The sequence below is a fragment of the Dromiciops gliroides genome, chromosome 6 (assembly GCF_019393635.1).
Source record: "Dromiciops gliroides isolate mDroGli1 chromosome 6, mDroGli1.pri, whole genome shotgun sequence".
Classification (NCBI taxonomy): domain Eukaryota; kingdom Metazoa; phylum Chordata; class Mammalia; order Microbiotheria; family Microbiotheriidae; genus Dromiciops; species Dromiciops gliroides.
The window spans coordinates 25301318-25325600 of NC_057866.1; the positions used below are offsets into that span (position 1 = coordinate 25301318).

General features: G+C 44.1%; 1 protein-coding gene across 1 annotated transcript in view; it reads left to right on the top strand.

Moving 5' to 3' along the window:
* Positions 1-673: 673 nt before the first annotated feature.
* The window catches only part of SYT13 (synaptotagmin 13), a 60547-nt gene continuing 36937 nt past the window's right edge, over positions 674-24283 (top strand). Inside the window, exons 1-2 of the mRNA XM_043970022.1 lie at positions 674-863; positions 23301-23526. Of these exons, the coding sequence (XP_043825957.1) occupies positions 675-863; positions 23301-23526 (415 nt within the window). The 5' untranslated portion in view covers position 674. The remainder of the gene's footprint in view (positions 864-23300; positions 23527-24283) is intronic.

The following is a 24283-nucleotide window of genomic DNA, read 5'->3' on the forward strand; positions in this document are numbered from 1 at the left end:
TCTCCAGGAGTGTGGAGGTGATTTTCTGATTTAGGGGCTAGTGGGGGTGGGGAAGCCCAGAGAACTTGACGTGATACGGTGGGATATCAAGGCGGGTGGGGGAGTAAGACGGGGGGAGGGGGTGGAGAGGTGGAAGTGAACCTGGAGGTAGAGGAGACTTGGCGGGAGGTGGGGGTTTGGGGGGGAGGGCAGGAAGGCCGTTCCCTATCTCTGACGTCTTCCTGTCTCCACTGCATAGTGGCTGCTCCCCTCCCCAACCCCTAACCCACCCCCAGCCCCAGCCCCGCCCCTCCCTCCTCTTCCATCCCTTCCCTTCTAGGTCTCGCTGCCTGATTCAATGAGAGCTGCGGGTTCCGGAGGAGGCCGGGGGCCGCTGAGCTCCGGCAGTGGGCACCGGAGGGCGACGCCAGGGGGCAAGAACTGGACCCCAGGGAGCGGCCCCGCGGGGACTAACGTCGCTCCCGTCCCCTCCCGGGCCGCACGGTCCCGGGGACCGCGGGGAGAGGAGCCTCTGCCGGGGCTGGGGGTCCAGGGACAGCGGGACTGAGCCCTGAGGGGAGAGGAAGGGGTAGGGGTCTAGGGATAGCGGGAGAGGGTGTGGACGTCCCTGCTTGCATCCCTGCCCTGAGCGGACTGGCATCGGGGAGTCCTTCCCTGCCCTGCCTGGCCGGACCATGGTGCTGTCGGTGCCCATCATCGCGCTGGGTGCCACGCTAGGCACGGCCACCAGTATCCTCGCCCTGTGCGGCTTCACCTGCCTGTGCCGTCGCCTGAACCCCAAGCACGGGCTCCGGGATCCGGACCAAGGCCAGGATGCTGAGAAGGCGACGTCCAGCGTGCTTCGGCCCGCCCAGCAGCAGCAGGTACTGGGCGCCCCGAACCTTGTTCCCTTCACCACAAGCGGATGGGAGCCTGGAACCAGGAGCAGCCCTCTGCGACCGCGCCCCCTCCCCCTTCTGGGGGCGGGGCAATCTGTCTGCCCGGGGAGTGTGGGGCGGGGACTGGCCCCCTGGGGAGGGGGGTGTGACCTCGTAGGCCTGGGGTGGGAGGGGGCTGTAACTGGCGTGGGGTCAGTAAAGAGGGAGATAGAAAAGGAGGGGTGCGGATCGAGGTAGAATAAGGCAGATTGTGGGGCTGGGACATGGGGGAGCAGGGGGATTTTTGGGGATGAATGGATTGAGAGGGGGACTATGGGTCGGGGGAGAATTAGGGGGAGTGGGGACCAGTGAAGAGGGGAGTTGGGAATGATGGATTCTGGGGGAATATGCGGGGGGGGGGGGCGTCTTTCATGAAGAATTCTGAAGGAGAGAGTTGAAGGAGGAGGGCTGAGAGGCGGACACTACGGGGTGAGAGTGGACACTGGGGTGAGTGCACTGGGGGGGGGGTGTTGAGAGAGGAGAGTAGAGGCCCCTAGGAGGAGAGTAGTGTGTATGTGGGAGGGGAGATGACGAGTGAAGAAGCCTCTAACTGTGGAAGTGGGGGGTTCTGGTGGGTGCTTTGACTTAAGGCGGTAGGGACATGACAGGAGACAATAGGATTGGGGGGGGGTGAGGGGGCTGTGACCAGGGAGTAAGTAGGGGGCAGAGTGAAGAGGGGGACTCAGAGAATATGGAGAATAGGGAGGGGGGATTGGAGAACTGTAACAGGAATGGGAAGGGAGGGAATGGGAGTGGGGAGGGCTTGGGAAGAGAAGGATTCAATGACTGGGGTGAGTGGGGGTGCTCCGAGGAGGGAGAATTAGGGAAGGAAGGATGGAGCTGTGACAGGAGGAGGAAGGAGTAGGGACTGATGGAGAGGAGGATTGGAGGATGGGAGAAGTAGGGAGATGGGAGAAGTGGAGAAGGATTGAGGTAAGTAGGGACTATGAGGAGGATAGGGGAAATCCTGGATTTGGGGGGGAGCATTAGGGACAGTAGGGAATCTTAAGAAGGAAATAAAGAATTCTGAGGGAAGTGTGGAGGAGGCTTCAGGGAGATAGTGGAGCATATGTGTGGGGGGTGTAAATGGAATTTAAAAAAAAAAAACAACCAAAAAACCGTATGTGGGTCAGGGACCAAACTGAGCCCCAAACAAGGGAAAATGCAGTGAGCTCTCCAGGAGGGAAAATTCTCCCGGGTGGGTAGAAAGAACAATTCGTGGGGAGGTAGGAACACCTGCTGTCTAAAAGCTCCCAACCATATAGAAGGCTTGGGAGGGGAAGTGCATAAGACACTGGAGGTTGGAAAGACATCCCCCTCTTTCAACACAATCTGACCTACCCTTTTCTCCTCCCCAAACTCCCACAACTACCCCACAGTCGTCCATGCTGGGGTTGGCTTCACTTCCTTGAAAGAATCTCTGGAGTAATAGGGACACCAGCACCTGCATCTGTTGTCCCTGACGCCCGGAGAGCAGGGATTCCTAATAGCTCTGCATGGGGAGGAGTAGGCAGAGGATGAATGTGTGCTCTGTCCCTAGAGAGCCAAGGAGCCAAGTCTCCTCTCTGAGATGATTCGGGGGAAGGAAGTTGGCGGACTAGGAAGTCATCCTTTGAGTTTCAGGACAGAGCTATAAGCAGCTTGGAGAACTGGGGGAACAATGGATGACGTGGGGACTCTCAGGCCCCTGGATGGAAGTGCCACCTTAGAAGCCTTTGACCCTGCGGGTAGACCTCTTCTTTTCCTTCTCCTAGTAGGAGGGTCACATGAATGTGGGAAGGGGTTTGGAGAATCATATAATCACAGCATATTCAAATAGCTTCCAGGAAACCCTAGAACAGAGAATGTTAGAGATGAGAGGAACTATAGAAGTAGTCAACAAACACTTTTTAAAGAGCCTCTGGCACTGTGCTGAGTGCTAAGGCAAAAACACAGCCCCTGCCCTCAAGGAGCTCACATTTTAAGGGGGGGGGGAAGCAACATGTAAATAACTAGGTACATACAAGCTATATGCAGAACAGATGGAAAGTAGCCTAACAGATATTCACTATCAGAGCTAGAAGGGACCTTCAATCTCAATTGGAGCTAAACGAGACTTTAGAACAAAGAATACAGAATATCAAAACTGAAAGAAATCTTAGAACACATGATGTTATAATCAAGAGGGACCTTTGGGCATAGTATGTTCAGAGCTGAAAGGGACCTTAGAACAGAGAACATGGATTATCAGAGCTGCAAAGGACCTCAGAACATGAACATGGAACATTAGAGCTGGAAGGGATCTTAGAACATGGACCTGGAATGTTAGAGCTTAGAAGAGACTTAGAACATGGACCTAGAATGTCAGAATTGGAAGGGACCTCAGAACATGGACTTAGAATGTTAGAGCTAAAAGGGGCCTTAGAACATGGAACTGGAATGTCAGAGCTAGAAGAGACCTTAGAACACAGATGTCAGAGTTGGAAGGAACTTTAGCACAAAGAATATAAAATGTCTTCCTCTGGTTCAACCCCTGCCTGAAGCATGCAAGTTATACTCTTTCTACATTAAGTGCCCAATCCCTATGTATTCCAATCTATATAAGCTTTCCTTCACAGACTCATCTAGAAGAGCTCCCTTTAATAAGGAAGGCCAGGGGCAGCTAGGTGGCGCAGTGGATAGAGCACTGGCCCTGAAGTCAGGAGGACCTGAGTTCATATCTGGCCTCAGACACTTAACACTTACTAGCTGTGTGACCCTGGGCAAGTCACTTAACCCCAATTGCCTCATCAAAAATAAATAAGTAAACAAACAAGCAAACAAATGAATAAATAAATAAATAATCTTCTGGCCTTATTAATAATATGATTAAACCACCCAGAAAACAATAAGGAAGGCCACCATGTCTCTACTGATACTGTGCACTGAACTCCATTTTCCAAATTGGCCTTAGAAATTTCTCCCAGTGCTGAAGGTCATCCTACTCAATTCAATTAAATTCAAGAAACATCTGTCTTTGTAGATCCCATGGTGCCGATCACTGGGCCTTCCATCTAATAGGTGTTCAATGCCCTTTCTGCCATAGGTCAAGAGATATAAAGCTGGAAAGGACCTCTGGTCATCTAGCATGGCCCCATCATTTGACCAAGGATGAAACTGAGCCTCACACAAGATACTAAGTGACAGAGGCGAAATTCAGTCCCTGATTGAGTATATGCAACTCCCAATTCAGGCCTTGAGGGCTCACTCCTGATTCAAGAGTCCAGGGGAAGCTTTGTCGGGGAGTTGCCACTGGGGCTGCTCAGACCAGGCACTTGACATGGGTCCTTGCCAGAGATGAGGAGGAGGCTATCCTGGCCATAGGGCACCATGTGGACAGAGTTGGAAGGAGCAGGATGAGTTTCTCCTGATCAGGGTGGGTTTGGCCAGAAGGGAGGTCCTCCCCATCCCCATTCAGACTCTTGGTCTCTGTCCCAGCTCAGCCTTACTTAATGTTAGACTTGGTATGATAAACATGTTGTGGCTGGTTGCTTAGCAATGGGGAAGACAGCCGGCTGTATGAATTTTTCATCAAGAAATGAGCATGGGTTATTTCAGGGAGATGTGCAGAACACTGCCTACTGGAGACAAAAAGCGTCCTTAGAAACCTTTGACATGCTGTCAGTTTGTTCCCTGAAGTTGTACTCAAAGGGCAAGCCTGGAGCCAGCTGAAGCCTGATGGCACTCTCCATTTTCTCCTCCCAGTAAGGCACAGAGTTCTCATGCTGATGACTCTTGTTCATCATTGAGTCAATAAACACTTTTCACTTTCTTCCAACCCAAAGCATTTTTACAATCTAGGCATTTTTCAAGCTTTTAATCACAGACCACTAGCTTTGGTCAAAATATACTAGTGAGACACAAAGAGAGACAGAGAGCAGGGAGAGGAGAGAATGGGGAAAGAAGAGGAGGAGAGGAGAAAAGAGGAGAGAGGTATTGACTGAAAGAGACAGAAAGGTAAATAAAGAGAAAATGAGGTGGAAGAGGAGAAAGGGGAGAGAAAACAAAGTGGGAGAGTAGAGAGGGAGAAGAGGAAAGGAGAAAGATGGAGTAGAGGAACAGAAACACACAAAATACAGGGAGGGAGAAAAGAGAGATAAAACCTGAAAGGAAAGAAAGGAACAGTGTGAAGAGTAAGAAGGGAAAGGATAGAGAAAATCAGTAGAGTGGAGGAGGAAGAAGCAGAGAAGAGAAGGAGAACAGTAGAGAGGTTAGAAAGGGGAAACAGGGAAGAGAAATGAAGAGAGAGGCTAGTAAAGAAAGAGAAGAACCAGTGGGGTGAGGAGAGGAAAGAGAAGAAGAAGATGGAGAGACAAATGGAAAGAGAGGAGAAGAGATGGAGAGTAGAGGGGGAGAAAAGAAATAGGCTGAGAAGGAAGAGAAGAGATGGGGAGATATGGAAAAAGAACAGACTCAGAGGTGAAAGAAGGGAAAAAAGAGGAGAGACAAAAAGGGAAAGGAGAATTGGAAAGAACACACAAAAGAAACTGACAGAAAAAGGGGAGAGGTGGCGAGAGATTGGACAGTAAACATAGTAAGAGAGAATACTGAATGGGCTGATATTATGACCAATGTTTGTCATGGAACAAAAGGAAAAAAAGGGAAGAAGAGAGAATCAGACTGAAAGGGGGGGAAAGAGATGTATGGAAACTAACAATGAGAGAGAGAGAGAGAGAGAGAGAGAGAGAGAGAGAGAGAGAGAGAGAGAGAGAGAGAGAGAGAAGCAACGAGGGCAGAAGATTCTGTAGAAAAGGAAAAAAAGATTAATTAGACCAAGACAGGGGGAGAGGCAGAGGAAGACAGACAAAGAGGAGCAATGGGCATTAATGGCAGAGGTGCCAGTACTCCTTTTTCTCCACACTTATCAGACAGGATCACATCTCTCCCTCTATGTTCATTCCTTACTAATAACCTTTATCAAACTCTGTTGGGGTTGGGGTGGTGAATAGCCTCAGAGATATGCATTATAATGACCAGTGAATCCTACCTGAATTCTTTCTATTGGGATTCACTGCTAGGCAATGTTGTGCAAAGGGAAAAATCCTGGATTTGGAGTCAGAAGGCATGAGGTCTCTTCCCATCTCTGCCAATGGGGAGCCTTGGTCAAGTCACTTCCCATCATTGGGCCCTCTTCTGTAAAATGATGAAGTTGGACCAAATAACCACCCAGGTCCCTTCTGGCTATAATTCTCTGACCCCTTGAACTCTGGCCAAATAGACAAAAGCAATAGTTTGAGGACATTTAAATGAGCATCCAATGGTGGGCACAGAGTTATATTAAAAGTGCTGTGGGAAGCTAGGTGGCACAGTAGATAAAGCACTGGCCTTGGATTCAGGAGGACCTGAGTTCAAATCCAGCCTCAGACACTTGACACTTAACTAGCTGTGTGACCCTGGGCAAGTCACTTAACCCTCATTGCCCTGCAAAAACAAAAGAAAGTGCTGCGAGAATACCCAGAGAACAAAATGGGCCATGCTCTCTTTCTCTTCTTTCTTGTTCTTACTAACTGTATGTAGTAGGGGATTACAATAAGCAATCCTTGATTTAAGCAGTTATGCTTTATTTTGTCAATGAGGATTTTCTAGGTGCACTGAACCCCACAGAACTATGTCCTTAGTGATGAGTGGATATGTTGTTTGTCCTTCATTCTCTCTTTTTTTTTGCGGGGCAATGAGAGTTAAGTGACTTGCCCAGGGTCACACAGCTAGTATGTGTCAAGTGTCTGAAGCCAGATTTGAACTCAGGTCCGCCTGAATCCAAAGCTGCTTTATCCATTTCATTTTCAAAGAAGATCATGACTTTGGGGTGATATGATTTCCACTGAATTGGATTTAAGTGAGGGAGGGTTGTGAAAAGTCACCAACCTCACTCTCTCCTCCAGAACCATCTGGGTCCAGTGGCAAGATATATTTCAGGACAACTGGAGATGACCCTGGATGTTTAATGCAATTAGGGTTAAGTGACTTGCTCAGGTTCACACAGCTATTAAGTGCCTGAGGTGAGATTTGAACTCAGGTCCTCCCAACTTCAGGGCTAGTGCTCTATCCACCGTAACACCTAGCTGCCCCTATGAGAAGGAAGGTTAAGGAGGAGCTGACTTGGGGAATGCCATTATGGAGTTAGTAGATTTTTACACATCACCTTAAGTTTTGCATTTGGTGTTTGACATACATCTGAGTCTCACAAAAATCCTTTGAAGTATGTACTATTTTCTACATTTTACATATGAAGAAAATGGAATTCACAGAGGTTAATTTGCCAGTGCTCACACAGCCAGGAGGCATCAGAGATAGAATTTGAATTCAGGACTCTCCTGATTCCACACCCAGGACTCTTTCTATTACACCAAGACCCCACTCCCTTGTGGGGAATGGGAGGGTTCCTGGTGTTCTGAGCACAGTAGGTCAGATGAGAGGTGATGGCTCTTTCCCATCCTTGGAAAAAGCAGAAACACTTAGGGGACAGGAAGACATGCTGGGGGAGGGGAGAGTGGTGAGGAATAGTGGACACAGAGCCGCGTGGGGGAGCTGATAGGTATGACTAGCTCGGCCACAAGTGGTCAAGAATAGGATCAGTGATGGGAAGTTAGGTGGAACAGTAGATAGAGTGCCAGACCTGGAGTCAGGGAGATTGATCTTCCTGAGTTCAAATCTGGTCTCAGAACTTACCAGCTGTTTGACTCCGGGCAAGTCACTTACACCTGTTTTCCTCAGTTTCCTCATCTGTAAAATGAGCTGAAGAAGGACATGGCCAACCACTCCCGCATCTTTGCCTCAAATTAGGTCATGAAGCATCGGGCACGACTGAAACAGATCAACAAAATCAGTGATGGGAAGAGGTGGAGATGGGGAGTGATTAGACCCTCTATCATATTAAAACTAAATTTGGAGGACAGGATAAGGAGGAACATTCACTTATCAAGGACCTTGAGCAAATACCATAATTCCTAAGGACCTCCGTGTGTTCATCTGCAAATGGGGATAAAGCCAGCTGTATTAGGTGCATGCCTAATCACGTCAGCCCATGTTTCTGTGGCCTGTCTTCTTTTCCAAAGTGCTTGATTCACTATTATTCCCATTTTTAGAGGAGGACACAGAGGAGTAAAGTGACTTGCTTAGAGTCATAGCTAGCAAGCAACAGTCAGCTAATGAGCATTTATTAAGTACCTACTATGTACCAGGCACTATGTTAAGCTCTGGAGAGGAATACAAAGAATGTCAATGACATGGTCCTTGCAAGAAAGCTGAACTTGAACCCAGGTCTCCTTACTCCTGGATCCTACTGAAGCCTGGAGCAACCAGCTTTTCCTCTCCCCTTCTCTGTATTAGTGAGCGCCTCCTCTTTCTTTCTCAGTTCCTTTGTGCCTCTGTGACCTTGGTGAGGCAGGAATGACACTGTCCTTTTCTGCCCTTAATCCTGTCAGGAAGGCCCAGGAATTGTGGGGTGGGTAGGCATGGGTGAAGGCCACAAAGGCCATTGTGTTCTGATTTACTGAGGAACAATGAACAAAGAAGGGGCAGTCCTTGGGTTTAGAATGAATCCAAGACCTCCACAATTCCAGTGTCCTGGGTTTGCTTTCAGCCACTTTTACTAACTAGATGACCATAGGCCAACCACTCTGAGGCCTCAATTTCCTTGTCTGTAAAATGGCAATAAGAACCCTTACACTCCCTAGCTGTTGGTGCAAGCATAGAGAGACCAGGCTGTGAGGTGCAGCTGCCAAGCAGGGGTCAACAGCTGTTGTGGACCCTTGTGCCAAGTCCCCTCCCAAAACCAGCAACAGGTTGTTGCAGCTTTTCTTTTTGTCTCCAGCTCTTATCACCTTGCCTGGCACGTACTACTGACTGAATAAAGACTTGTTGGTTCATGGACAGTCTGCCTGATTCTCCCAGGTCTCTCTAAATTAGGGAATCACTTTTTTTGTGGGGCAATAAAGGTTAAGTGACTTGCCCAGGGTCACACAGCTAGTAAGTGTCAAGTGTCTGAGGCTGGATTTGAACCCAAGTCCTCCTGAATCCAGGGCCCAAGCTTTATCCACTGTGCCACCTAGCTGCCCCGGGAATCACTTTTTAAAGTAAAAAATAAAAGCTAAATAGGAGAAATGGAAATGGAGGAGCAGGATGTCCATGCACACTGAATGTGGGACTCTCATACCTGCCATCCTAAGTGAGCCCACATCTAGAGCTGGGAGGTTACGATAGCTCCCCTCCCCAATTTTACAGATAAAGAAACTGAGGCCCAAGAGGCAAAGTATCTCACCTAAGGTCACACGTACATCATATACCTAGAACTGGAAGGGGCCTCAGAAGCCATCTAGATAAGCCTTTCCCATCCTACATTTTACAGGTAAGGAAATAGACCAAGACGAAGTGAAATGACTTGCCCAAGGCCATACAAGCGGTAAATAGCTAGGGTCTTTTCTCCACCATGACCTTGACTACTATGCCATAGTTCTACAGCTGTACAGGTTATTTCACCTTCCTGCTCCCCATTTCTATCACCTGTAAAACAAACATGATACTGCCTCCTTCACCAGACTGTTGTGGGAGGATGGCCCATTCTTTGGAGGCAGCCTTGGTCCTCAAAATGGGTATTTTCTGCTCAATGAAGTGGAATAAAGCAAAGGCACCAGGCTTCATCTATTCAATAAATATTTACCAAGGGCCCAAGAGGATGCCAGTTCCGTCTAAGCAAAAACCAAGTAGAACAGAAAATTAGTGGGGAAAAATTTAAAAATTTATTTCTCACATTTCTGTTAAAATTGGGTGGAGGTAGAAAAAACATTGGACTCAGAGACCAGAGACGTGGGTTCAAGTCCCAGCTCAGTCACTCTGCATCTTGGTAAAGATGCAACTATTTCCCTGCCCTGGCCTTCTGCATCCTCGTCTATAAAATGAGGCAGAGTGGGAAGAAATCGGGCCATGTGTCAATGTGCTGAGTCAAAGCACCTGGGCTTGGATGCCACTTCTCTCACTACCTGTGGATCATGGGGGGGGGGTCCCTTTGTCTTCCTGAGACTCAGTTTCCCTATGTATAAAAATGAGGGTGTTGGACCAAGTGGCCTCCGAGGTCCCTTCTTGACTCCAGACCTATGGTCCCCTGGCTGGGTCACCTCCAAAGCCTCTTCTATCCCTTGTGAGCCTGATTCTTCAGCTTTCCAAGAAAAGTGGGCTGTGATTAAAGGAGATGACGGTGCTCCTCAGCTGTGACGCACCATGGAAACGTGAGCTGCCTTTAATGAGAGCATAGCCTTGCATCCCAGCATCCCAATCCCAGGGGACTGTTGAATTCCACATTCAAGATCTTTCCCCCACTCTACCCCTCAGGCTGGATCATTCCCTGGCTGCTCTCCTCGTTCACATTTCTCATTCCCAGCACCCAGCAACATCAAAGACATGAGAGGACAGGCCTTCAGGGGAGGGATCAGGAAAGCTGGCTGGCCAGGCCTGCTCACAGACACAAAGCCAGGCAGGGCCATGTCAGACTCAGTCATTGTGGGCAAGTGCGTCAGTGAGTGGGAAGCCATCTTTACCCAGGAGGCTGAAACAGTTTTGCAGAATGATGAAGGGCTTTGACACCTGATTAAACATCTGAGACACAAGTAGCCCCACAGGGAGGGACTTTCAATGGGGGAGCTGGAGAGATTTCCTCTAAGTCAGTCAAGGGAGATTGTTTATAGGTCTGGGGACTGGTTCCCATTTGCCTTCCCCCTTCATCAGCCCATCCCCCACCAAGAAGCATCAAAGATCACCAGCTGGGATTATTTTCAGTCAGGGTTCTGGGCCTTAGAAGGGGTAGCCTTGTCTGTTGACATGACCTTGTCTGTTAATCATGGAATAATTCATGTAGGGCCTGAGGACATTGGACCCAATGCCTGGCTTTTCCACCTCCCTACCTGTGAGACCTGGGCAAGTTCTCTCTCTCTCTCTCTCTCTCTCTCTCTCTCTCTCTCTCTCTCTCTCTCTCTCTCTCTCTCTCTCTCTCTCTCTCTCCCTCCCTCCCTCCCTCCCTCCCTCCCTCCCTCCCTCCCTCCCTCCATCCCTCTGGTCTTTCATTTTGAAGTCTAGGCCACATGCAGGAATTTGTTATGAAAGACACAATAAATAGTTATGGGGTGGGGGAGACCATGGCTACCAATGTCACCGAGTGGCTGAGCTGTCAATCAACATCACTCATAGTTTAAATTGGTCATTAGCCAGCCTCCTATTGGCTTCCCCTCTCTGTGTCTCAGTGGGAAGAGCAGGCAGGTGACTCAATTGATAGAGCACTGGCCTGAAGTTGGGAGGACCTGAATTCAAAGCTCATCTCAGACACTTACTGTGTGACCCTGGGCAAGTCACTTAACCTCAATTGCCTTAAACATCTGGGACCATCTCCAGTCTTCTGATACATGTCTTGCCACTGGACCCAGATGGCTCTGGAAAAGAGAGAGGCTGGTGACCTTGCACAACCCCCCCCCCCTTAAATCTAATTCGTGCAAGTCATGACATCACCCTGATGTCATGGTCCTCTTTGAAAATGAAGGACAAAGAACAACAAGGAACTTCAGTGGGAATAGCAGGACCATGGTGTAAAACAGTGCCAAGAATGCTGGACTGAAAGTAGGGAAGACCTGGGTTATAGTTGTGCCTTGGACATTCACTGGCTGTGTGACCCTGGCTAAGTCACTTCATCTCTTCTGTGCCTCAGTTTCCTCATCTGTAAAATGGAGATAATATCTGCCATGCTTACCCCACAGTGTTGTTGTGAGGATCCCATGAGCTAATGAAAGCATTAAAAGTCTATTGATCAATTAATAAGCATTTGTTAAGCAATGGTCTATGTGCTAAGAGCTGTCCTAGGCACTGGAGATGGAATCGACATAAATGAAACAGGGCTGGTTCTCAAGAATCTAACAGGGGTTTTTACTCCTTTTGTGTGTGCATGTCATAGACCCCCTTTGGTGGTCTTGATTGCTTCTCAGAACAATGTTTTTCAGTAATGAAAGGAAATGCTAAATTTCAGTTAGAGTTTGGTGAAAATAAAGATTTTTTTTCCATATAAGTTCATGGGCCCTCCTTACATCTATCTACAGACCCCTTGAGTATCTGTAGACCCCAGCTTAAGAATCTCTGTATATGGGACAGCTAGGTGGCACGGTGGATAGAGCACCAGCCCTGGATTCAGGAGTACCTGAGTTCAAATCCGGCCTCAGACGCTTGACACTTACTAGCTGTGTGACCCTGGGCAAGTCACTTAACCCCAATTGCCTCACCAAAAAAAAAAAAAAAGAATCTCTGTATACACACACACACACAAACACACACACACATATATGTATATGTATATATATATACTATGCAATCTATTATTACTATGATTATTTTATAATTTAGTAAGAGTAACATTTTATACTTTTATAATTTACTAACATTGTTCTTTCTAATTGAGGGGAACCTTAAAGACCATGAAATCCAAAGGTCCTGTTTCACAGACTAAGGTCCAGAGAGGTTATTTGACTTGCCCAAGGTCACACAGGTGATGATGTAGACAGTCTGGATTCCATCAGCAGATTTCTCTGACTCCTGCTCCTGCAGTCTCCTCCATAATAATTAAGAGAACACAAGAAATCCTTTGCTTATTTATACTTTACCCAAGCTGGCGATTGTTTCCATGCTTAACATATTGTCAAAGGAGGTTCTATCTCAAATATTCTATGATCACCCTGGGGCAATTGTGGGTCTCTGGTTGCCTAGGGAAAATCTAGGACTTCACCTGGATATTCCTCCAACTCACTTCTTTATGATCAAAGGATTTAGATCCAGAAAGGACTTTAGAAAGAGTTTAGTTGAACCCCCTCACTTTTCATAGGAGGAAACTGAAGTCCAGTGAGTCATTTACCTTTAAGCCATATAGATAGTAAGTAAATTGGAAATCTACCATGTCATTATAGTTTGTAGTTTCCAGAGTAACAACACACAGACACATTTTCTTATTCATTCATCCACCATTTATTTAGGACCTACTATGTATGCTACTCTTCGCAAATCTAGTCTGCTGCCAGGGATTTTCTTTTTGTGTTGAATCAGAAGAGGAGAGAGAAGGTGTTCCAGTCTTCTCTATAATTGGCTGGCTGAACTGCCAGTCAGCATCAGGATATCCAACAACCAATGGAAACAATGAGAGATGCCTATGGATAGTTCAGACTGTCAGTGACATTGGTAGCAAGAGGAGTAGGCATGGCTTACCCTCACAATATGATTATTTCTGGAGGTTTTTTACATTTAAAAAATCCTTGCATATGACCTAGATTTCAGAAATGAAAGACTAGAGGATTGGATGATTGGAGGGAGGGAGGAGAGACAGAGATAGAGAGACAGAGGAAGAGAGACAGAGAGAAACAGAAACAGACAGAAATAGAGAGAGACAGAGAAGCAGAGAAAGAGGGGCTGAGAGGGAAGGGGGGAGAGAAAGAGAGAAGAGGAAGGAGGAGGAGGAGGGGGAGGAGGAGGAAGAGAAGAAGAAGAAGAAGAAGAAGAAGAAGAAGAAGAAGAAGAAGACGAAGAGAGGAACTTCCTAAATGCTCACCCTGCCTTAAATGTCTTCCCCCTATAATCAATCCATCCTCCATATAGCTGCCATATTGAAATGCATAAAACATAGGTCAGACCGCATCCTTTTCCTTTTCAATAAGTTCTATTGTATTAAGTACAAATTATTTGGGGATTTATAGCCCTATACAATTTGGCTTCACATTAGCATTCCAGGCTTATTACGTGTTATTCCAGGTGGCACAGTAGAAAGATCATTGGTCCCAGAGTCAGGAAAACATGAGTTCAAATCTCAGATATTTACCAGCTGTGTGACCTTGTTCAAGTCACTTAATTCTTTTTGCCTCAGTTTCCTCATCTGTCAAAATGAGCTGGAGAAGGAAATGGCAAACCCCAAACAGGGTCATGAGGAGTTGCTGAACAACAAGAATAGTAGATAGAGAGCTGGCTTCCCAGAACCTGGAAGACTTGGGTTCAAGTCCATTTTTTAAAAATCCAGTCTGTGAGACCCTGGATAGGTAACTTACCTTCTCAATGCTCTTGGCAGCTCTTGTGCCCTATCTAAGACTATAAATGGCAGAGATGTTGTTAGCCTTCGTTGGTAGAGGGACTTTCCTCATCTTTGAGTCCCCTGTGGCAATGGAATCAATGTTCAAGTCCTCTTTCCCCCACTTTAGATTATCTGCATTCCATAGCAAACAGGCTTATTTGTTGTGTTCCCTGTATATGAAATTCCTCTCCCATCTCCATGCTTCTGCCCAGGCTGCACCTCCCCACCCCCCCAGGTCCGGAATGCCCTTCCTATTTATATTAGGATCCCTGTTGTTGTTAATTTCAGTCATGTCCAAATCTTCGTGACCCCATACAGGGTTTTCTTGGCAAAGATACTGGAATTTGCCATTTCCTTCTCCAGCTAATTTTATAGATGAAGAAACTGAGGTAAGTAGGATTAAGTGACTTGCCCAGGGTCACACAACTAGGAAGTATCTGAGGTCAGATTTGGCTGTTCCTCCTGACTCCACCTAGCTGCCCTTTAGCATCCCTAGTTTCCATCAAAACTATAGCTTAAGTGTCACTCCCTAAATGTCCGCAGTTTTTTTCCTCTATAAAATGAGAGGATTTGGAACAGAAGAGGTCTGATGTTCCCTTTTACCTCTAACCCTCTGATCCTATACTCCTCCTTAACTTTCAAAACTACTTTGTATTTACTTAATGCATTTATTTAATTCCCTCAATAGAATTTAAGATTCCTGAGGGTAGGCTTCATTTCATTTTTTCTTTTGTATCCCCTTTGCTTGGCTCAATGATTTACACATACTAGGTGCTTAATAAATGCTTCCAGAGTGAATGAATGGAGGGAGGTAGCATAATGCAGTGAAAAGACTACCCAATTTAGAACCAGAGGACTTGGGATCTAATCCCACTTACTATTTGCATGACCTTGGCCCAGTCAACATCTCTGAGCCTCAGTTCCTTCATCTGTAAAGCAAGATAGTCCTAAAGTCCTTTCCAACTTAGTCTGCAATCCAATGAATGAGATCTAAATATAAAGAAGCATGAAAAATTTGTTCCCCTCTTCCAGTTCACTGAATGCAGAGATGATGTTATTATGGATGGAGAGGCAGCATCAGTATGAGATAACAGAAAGAATCCTGAATTTGGAGTCACAGATTTTGGCTCTTCTACTTACCTGTGTGACCTTGAACGAGTCCCTTAACCTCTTTGGCACTCACTTTAATCTTCTGCAAAATGACGGGGTTGAATTCAATGATCCTTTAAATTGCATGATCCTTTCTCTCAACCAAGAGTCTGAGAATAGAATAAGTCAGGTTTGGGAGAAAGGAGGGGATGGAGGGGTGATGTCAGCTGGGAGAAGGGGAGAGTAAGAAGAGAAAAGAGCTGGTTTTAGAGTGAGTAATTGATGTAATTAAAGTTATTAGTAAAGAAGAGCTTGGTTATTAAGGGGCAAATGAGTCAGCAGCAAGTAGAAGTCAGCAGCCCCAGTGCCATGTGGTGTGTCTGGAATTCTTGTTTATTTCAGGAATGCCTGATTCCCTTGTAGAATGAACACCTTGGGTTTGCCATCTGTATGGTAGATGAAAATAGCCTCGCTCACATCAGGGGACCTTGGATTGGACTCCAGTGGTTGCTAAGGGAGGGGGTCCCTGGGAGAGGTAGTGAGTGGTGAATCCCCAAAAGCTCATAGACTTAAAGTTGACCCTTGACCCTTGACTAAACTCATAGAAACATAAATGAAGACCAGGGAGGGACTTCAGAGCTCATCTAGTCCAAACCTCTCATCTTATAGAGGAGGAAATTGAGACTCAGGGAAGTTAAATGGACTGTCCTGAGGAGGCAGACTTAGGTCTTTTGACTTCAGATTCAATGCTTTTTTTGACTGTCCTCCTATTGTAGCTGTGATCTGGGTTGTCAAAGGCCAGAGGGACAACAGCTTTGACAGATTTTACCAATCTGGAAAGGTATCAAATGAACAGTTTGTCTATCTATTTTCTGGAGATCATCCTGGCTAAGTCTGAAAATTCTCATCACCAATATGGCCTCAGAATGATGAACTTGTTGGCTCCAGAAACCCTTAAAGTCTGTTGACTTGGTTTAGGGGAATTTTGACCCCTTAGCATAAAATAAATACTACTCAGCCTGGCATTTAAGAACATCCCACAATTTGGTTCTCACTGATCTTCACAATTATCTACATTACTCTTTCCCCTACACTCTGGGTTCTAGTCAAACTGTCAATGACATTCCATCTCCTGCTGCCATACGTTTGCCCAAATTGTCCTCCCATGTCTGGAATGCCCTTCCTTCTTGTAGAATCTCCTTCAAAGTATTACATCCTCCCCAAGACCTTTCCTCCAGTTATTAGCTCTCTCTGGTCCCTTGAAATTACTTTCAATATAGTCTTTGCTTACTTGTGGGACTCTATCCATTTCCCTACTCCGTGCAGCATCGAGCAAAGTACCCAGAAAATAGTTGGCACTCAATTATCTGTTGAATAAAATTGAATTGCAATCTGCCTTCTGACACCATCACTTGACTGAGGCTGCTCTCTCTGAGGTTTCCAGTGAGCTCTTAATTGCTAAATCTAATGGCCTTTTCTCAGTCCTCATCTTTCTTGACCTTTGTGCTGCTTTTGATTCTTTTGACCATGCTCTTCTCTTGTAAATCTTCCTCCCTGGTTTTCTGCTTTCCTAATACTGTTTTCTCTTGAGTGTCCTCCTATCTGTCTCATCTCTCCTCCGTGTCCTCTCCTAAATCATCATGCGTGACCCATCCCCTCACCTTTGCTCTGTATCTTCCCTACCTGATTTCTGGCAGCTAGATGATAAAGTAATAGAATTCTGGGCTTGGGTTCAAGAACATTTGAGTTTAAATTTCACCTCAAATCTGACTTACCAGATGTGTGATCCTGGGAAATTCTCTTAACTTTTGTGTGCCTCAGTTTCCTCAACTGTAAAATGGGGATGATAATAGAACTTATCTTGTAGGTTGTGAGGATCAAATGAAATATATTTGTAAAGAATTTAGCACTTTATGTTCCTGAGACATAATTAAAACCATATAAATGTTATCATCATCTCTGTGTGTCTATCTTTGCCTCTCCATTTCTATTTCCATTTATTTCTCTGCCTGTATCATATCATATAATATCAATAACCACTGGTTTCTTCTATGTAGTTGGCCTTCTCCTCTTCTCTTTCTCTATCTCTCTTTGTTATCTCATTTCTTCCCACAGATTCAATAGTTATGTCCATGCAGGTAACTCCCAGATCTACACACACAGCCCTCCTCTCTGCTGAGCTGCGGTCTTGCTATTTTCAAATCCCTGCTAGACATTTCCAAATGGATGTCTTAGAACTACCTCAAATTTGACATGTTCAAAATGAAACTGATCATCTTGTCTTCTAAGCCTAGCTCTCTTTCTTCATTCCTTGTCTTTTTCATGGCATGACCATCCTTCCAGGCATTTGGGTCTCTGACCTCAGAGTGGTCCTCAACCCTTTCCCTTTCCTCACCCCGATATGTGAAGCTACCGAGTCTTAGTAATTCTTTTTTTCCATAGTGTCGCTCACATCTATTCCCTTATTTCCACCCACTTAGCCACCACCTAAACTTAGGCCACCATCATCTCTTGCCTAGATGATTGTAATATCATCTTATTTAGTCTCCTGGTATCAGGAACAGCAAGAAAGCAAGGTTGGCTGGGTCACAAGATGCATGAAGGAGAACAATGTGTAAATAAAGTGGAAAAATAAGTCAAGGTCAGGTTGTGAGGAGTTTTGAATACTAAATAGGAGACTTGGGTATTATCCACTGATTGCAGAGTATTTTATCATGGCAATAACCATGACAAACCACTCTAGTATTTCTCTGCCAAGAAAACTCAAATGGGGTCACAAAGAGTTGGACGTGGCTGAAAATGGCTGAAAAATGGCTGAAAAACACTCATCGTTGCTAAGACAGATGCTTTGGCAGCTAGGTGGTGCAGTGAATAGAGAACTGGTCTTGGAATCAGGAAGATGCAAATTTGGACCCACCTCACACACTTGCAAATTATGGCATCACTCTGAGCCTCTCCCTGTTTCCTCATTGCTGAAAAGAAAATAATTAATAATAATAATAATAATAGAAATCACTTATCTCACAAGGTTGTTATGACGATCAAATGAGATGTCAGTGCTTTGCAAACCTTAAAGCATGTTATAAATGTAGGCTATTATTATTATTATGTTTATGTTTAAAAAATTCTCATATAGCAGCTCTTTTTGTGATGGCTAAGAATTGGAAATCAAAGGAATGCCCATCAGCTGGGGAATGGCTAAACAAGCTATGGTATATGATTGTGATGGAATATTATTATGCTATAAAAAATGACAAGCAGGATGATTTCAGAAAGACCTGAAATGACTTGCATGAACTGATGTATAGTGAAGTGAGCAGAACCAGGTGCACAGTAACAACAATATTGTTTGATGAAGACTTAACTATTCTCAGCAGTACAATGATCCAAGACAATCTCAAAGGACTAATGTTAAAGCATACTATCCACCTCGAAAAAAAAAAAAAGAACTGATATTGATTGATCAGACTGAAGCATGCTATTTTTCACTTTATTTCTTTCATTTTCTTCTTTTATTCCAGTCTTCTTATACAAAATGACCAATATGGTAATGTTTTACATAATTGTACATGTATAACCTACATCTGATTGCTAACTGCCTCAGGGAAGGGGCAGGAGAGGGAGGGAAGAAGAGATATAATTTGGAACTCAAAGCTTTAAATAAAAATGCTTATTATTAAGAAAAAAAATCTCGGCATGAGTGAAGGCTTATACTAAGTTGTCTATAATGCATGGTGACCAAGTTCCCACATGATTTCACCCAATTGAACATGTTCCTAGGACTCTCCATCTCATACCCATGCATCATTGTATGGGCTATCTCCCATGCCTGGAATGCACTCTCTTGTCTTAAAATTTCTAGTTTCAAGATTTAGCTCAAACATCATCTTCTTTATGATGCATGAGCTACCAATGTCTTTTCCTCCATTATCTTGTATCTGTTTCATTTATTATTTAAAATGTACATTTGTCTACAGAGATAGAGTGCACACGCCTTGAGGGCAGATGCCTTTTCCCTTTTGTCTTTATTCCCACTGCCTAGAACAGTGCCTAGTAGTTTGTTCATGAATGTTTATTGACTAATTGATTGATTGATTGATCACAGGGAGGTGGTCTGATTGTCCAGGGAGTCAGGAAATCTTTGGCAGATTTCCTGGAAGATCAGTGGCAGACCTGGACTATGCCATTGACTGTGAACTTGGGTTCAGTTTCCTCATCTGTAAAATGAGAGGAGTGTAGTAGATTTTATCCAAGGTTTCTTCCAGCTCCTGCATTCTATGATTATAATCGAAGCCAAAGGCAGAATCGATGCATTGTCAGCTCCACCAAGCTGGGTCACGGAAACAGTAAAAGAATGGATGCTATTTATAGTAACTAGCAGCAAGTACTCTGGGAAAAAAATCTGTTCCAAACATTTGCAGATGTTCTCAGATCAAACTCTATTTTTATGAAGAAATGCTATATAGGCAGTTCAGACACTGGCCTCTCCAGTGGGAAAGAAGTTTGCAAATCGCTCCCCCTTAATTACCTTGTATTTATGTGGCATATGTGTATAATTATTACATACATATGTCTTATTTCCCATGATAGAACATAAACTTGTTGAGGGCAGAGGCCTTTTGTCTTTGTAACTCCAGTGCCTAGGCAGTGCTTAGTACTGATTGCTTGAAAAAAAGAATCACTAAACCAAAATAAAAGGTGATGCCATTCCCATACTTTGAATCAAATCAAGGTGTAAGAAGCTGGAGAGAAATGTATCATCAACCTTTCTGCATACTGTCAACAAAACCCATAAAGAACAGATATAAATAGAAATTCCATTCAAAATAACTACAGAATATAAAAATACTTTGGAGTCTACATATCAAATCACACAGGAAGATGGGAATACAATAAAGATGCTCTTTAGAGAAGTAAATATGGGTCTAAATAATTGGAGCAATACAAATTGCTCATATTTGGATTTTGCTAGTGTAATAAAAATGACAACACTCCCTAAATTAAGTCACTTCTTTGGTATGAAACCCAGCAAAGTACCAGAGGATTACTTTCTAGAATAACAACAAAATTCATTTAGAAGAACAAAAGATTAAGATGTTAGAAGAAGAGGATCCTAGAAGTAAAAGACCTCAAAATATATTATAAATCATTAAAACTATTTAGTAAAGGTTAAAAAAAACAGAAAAATCAATTAGTGAGGCATATTAGGAACACAATCTCCAGAAACAAACATGGTATCAGGGTTTTTGAAAAATCCAAAGACCCTAGCTTCTGGAGTAAGGACTAGTCAAAAACTACGGGCAAAGCTGGAAATCAATCAGGCAGAAATCTTACACAATATACCACCATTTCCAAATAGATACAGAATCTAGATATCACATTAAAAACACTACAAAAGAATGGAAATGCCTTTCACAGCAATGGATGGGGAAGACTTCTTGAATAAACAAGGGGTAGATAGATAGTCATGGAAGATAAAATGGAAAATTTAGAATACATAAAATTTAAAGCTTTTGTACAAATACAATCAATACAATTTAAATAAAAAAGGGAAGTATTTACCTGAAAAAATCACTGGAGCAAGTTTCTCTGATAAAGGTTTCATATTCAAGATATATGTAGGGAATTGATCCAAATATATAATAAAAGGCAATTTCCCCATTGGAGACAGGTTTAGATGGTCAAAGGATATTAAGAGACAATAGCTGCAAGTAGAAATGTTCCAAATCACTAATAACATGAGAAATGCAAATTAAAACAACTCTAAAGTTCTATCTCCCATTTGTCAGATTGAAAAAGATAACAAAAAAGGGAAATGACAGTTGTAAGAAGAGATATGGGAAGACAGACATACTAATGCACTATTGGTAGAATTATAAATTGGTGGTCATTGTGGAAAACAATTTGGAACTGTGCCCCCACAGTCACTGAACTGTGCATATCCTTTGACACAGCAATATTTCCATTAGGGACATACCTCAAGGAAATAAAATAAAGAAGGAAAGATCACGTATGTACAAAATATTCATAGTAGTATTTTTTGTGGGAGTAAATGACTGGAAACTAAGGAGATGCTCATCCATTGGGGAAATGACTGAACAAATTATGGTAATATGAATGTATAGAATGATATTTCACCATAAGAAATTATGAAAGGGAGAAGAGATTCAGAGAAACCTGGAAAATCTTATATAAACTGATGCAGAAGGTAGTAAACAGAACCAAGAGAACAATTAAAGGAAACAATTTATACAATAACTACATTATTATTATTTTTTTTTTTTAGTGAGGCAATTGGGGTTAAGTGACTTGCCCAGGGTCACACAGCCAGTAAGTGTCAAGGGTCTGAGGCCAGATTTGAACTCAGGTACTCCTGAATCCAGGGCCGGTGCTCTATCTACTGCACCACCTAGCTGCCCCCCAATAACTACATTATAAAGGAAAGACTTAAAAACAATGCAATGACCAATCATATCTCTAGAGGACCACCCTTAGAGGACTAAGCATGCTTTTTACCTCTTGGCAAAGAGGAAGATGTGAGATATAAGACATACATTGGGGAGAATTGTCAATAGAGGATATATTTTGCTTGGTTATATTTTCTTCTTATAAGGGAGGGTTTTTATGGAGATGAAAATGGGGGACTAGAGACATTAGTGATAGCAATGACAAAAAAGAAAGAAAAGAGCATCAGCAAAGCATTTTTAAAAGTTCATAGGAGGGGCAGCTAGATGGCGCAGTGGATAGAGCACCGGCCCTGGATTCAGTAGTACCTGAGTTCAAATCCGGCCTCAGACACTTAACACTTACTAGCTGTGTGACCCTGGGCAAGTCACTTAACCCCAATTGCCTCACTAAAAAAAAAAAAAAAAAAAAAAAAGTTCATAGGAGAGAATGTAATAAAGTTGGAGAGGTACAGGGACAAATGGGACAGCTTTTGGATCTAACATATTAAAATTTAGTATATACTTAAACAAAAAACAAGCCACATGTGGTGATATTCATAGTTACAATATTTTCTTCCATTCTTTGTATATGGAAGTGTTCCATGCTCATTGATATTTTTTTTTGGTGAGGCAATTGGGGTTAATTGACTTGCCCAGGGTCACACAGCTAGTAAGTGTTAAGTGTCTGAGGCTGGATTTGAACTCAGGTCCTCCTGAATCCAAGGCCGGTGCTCTATCCATTGTGCCACCTAGCTGCCCCTCATTTGGTATTTGTCTAATTCAGAATAATGAAATTTTAAAAATATATTTAAACAATGTGGGGAAACTGAGGTCCAGAGAGATTAAGTAATTTCCCCCAGGGTCCAATAAGTGGTGATTAGAAGAGGCATGGATCAAACTTGGGTCCTTTGGCTTTGTCCAGTTATCTTTCCACTTTACAGTTTTTTCTGTTTTGTTTTGTTTTTTTGTTCTTGTTGTTGTTTGTTCATTTGTTTCTTTGCTTTTGAGGGGCAATGGGAGTTAAGTGACTTGCCCAGGGTCACACAGCTAGTAAGTGTCAAGTGTGTGAGGTCATATTTGAACTCAGGTCCTCCTGAATTCAGGGCTGGTGCTTTATCCACTCACTGGTCTACCTAGATGCCCCCCCCCCTTTACAGTTTTTAAAAAGATGATTAAAATATAGGGGGAATAATCACAACCCTCACTTATTGAAAGGACTATATCATGCAAGAAGGATTTGATTTGTTCAAGGGAGAGTGATGGGTGGAAATGGCAAAGAGGCAAATTTGGCTTATTGCAAGGAAGATTCTCCTAGCAATAGCAACTATCCAAAAGTGTCTCTACCCCTTGCCCCGAGACACTACTTCTTAAGAAGTTCTGTGCATAATTGCCTTCTCCTTAAAAGTGAACTACCATTTGAAGTAAACCGGGAGAATCAAGTCCTCTCCTCCTTGACATCCTGATGGTAGGTACTGTGTACTGTTTTGGGACCCATATTTTAGGAAGGATGTTGACTAGCTAGAGAGTATCCACAAGGGGGTAGGATGAATGATGAAAGGAGTGGAAACCATGCCAATGAATCAATAAACATGTATTAAACTCCCACTATTTGCCAGGAATTGTGCTAAGCACTAAGGGTAGAAAAGAGGAAAAATAGAATCCCTGCCAAGGAGCTCACAATCTAAAGGGAAGCAGTGTGGGGGTAATGGTGAAGGAGGTAGTAAGCAATCAAGGCAACTTGTGTTTCAGTTCAATATCAAAAAATCCACGGAGCCTGTCCAGCCCAGAACCCTCCTGAAGTTCCCAGACATCTATGGACCAAAGCCAGCAGTGACTGCCCCAGAAGTTATCAACTATGCTGATTATACCTTGAAGACCACGGAAGAGGAGCCGGTCGCTTCTGGCACACAGGCTCTAAATGACAGTCGCCTCAAAAGACAGGTCACAGAGGAACTCTTCATCCTTCCTCAGAACGGTAGGCTCCCTCCCTCCCTCCCAAGACCTCCTCCTCCTCCACTGGGGCATTAACTCTGTTGGTCATTGGCCTCACCAAATAGTCTGCCTCTGTCCTGGCACACTGGGACACTCACAGACACTGATAGAGTGGAAAACTCTCCTGGCTGGGATGAGACAGTGGGATTCTCAGATGGAAAATCAGTGTGGTCCAAGTTTCAGGGTCTCAGATTAAGTGTATGGGCATTGAGATCCCAGGCATAATCATCCAGTAACAAGCTGCCCATTCCTCTCTTTCCAAGCTTCCCATTGTCTTCCTGGGAAATGGGAAATCTCAATTCTACTCAATTCAACAATAGAGGGGTGAACCTCATGCTAGGAACTATGAGGGATGTAAGAAGAGCAATAGACATAGTGTTGAACCACACTGGAAAGCTCATTGCCTCTAGTCCATCCTTCAATGTCCACCAAAGTAATTTTCTCTAATCAGGTAATTTGTATAAAACATAAAGTCTTTGAGGGTGTGGATGGTTTTCACCTTGTGTTTGTGTCTCTTGCACTTAGTGCAGTGATTTCACTGGGGTAGGGACCCCTCTTATGAGCAAACTTGCTCTAAAAACATACTTCCTCTAGCAAAGTAGATCAGCCCCCGCTCAGATATTTCTAGTCCCAGAGGATTGCCTGTAGTATTGAGAGGTTAATTGACTTTCCCAGGGTCACAAAGCCAGAATGGGAGGGGCAGCATACAGACAACTGTATATGAACAAGATATAAACAGT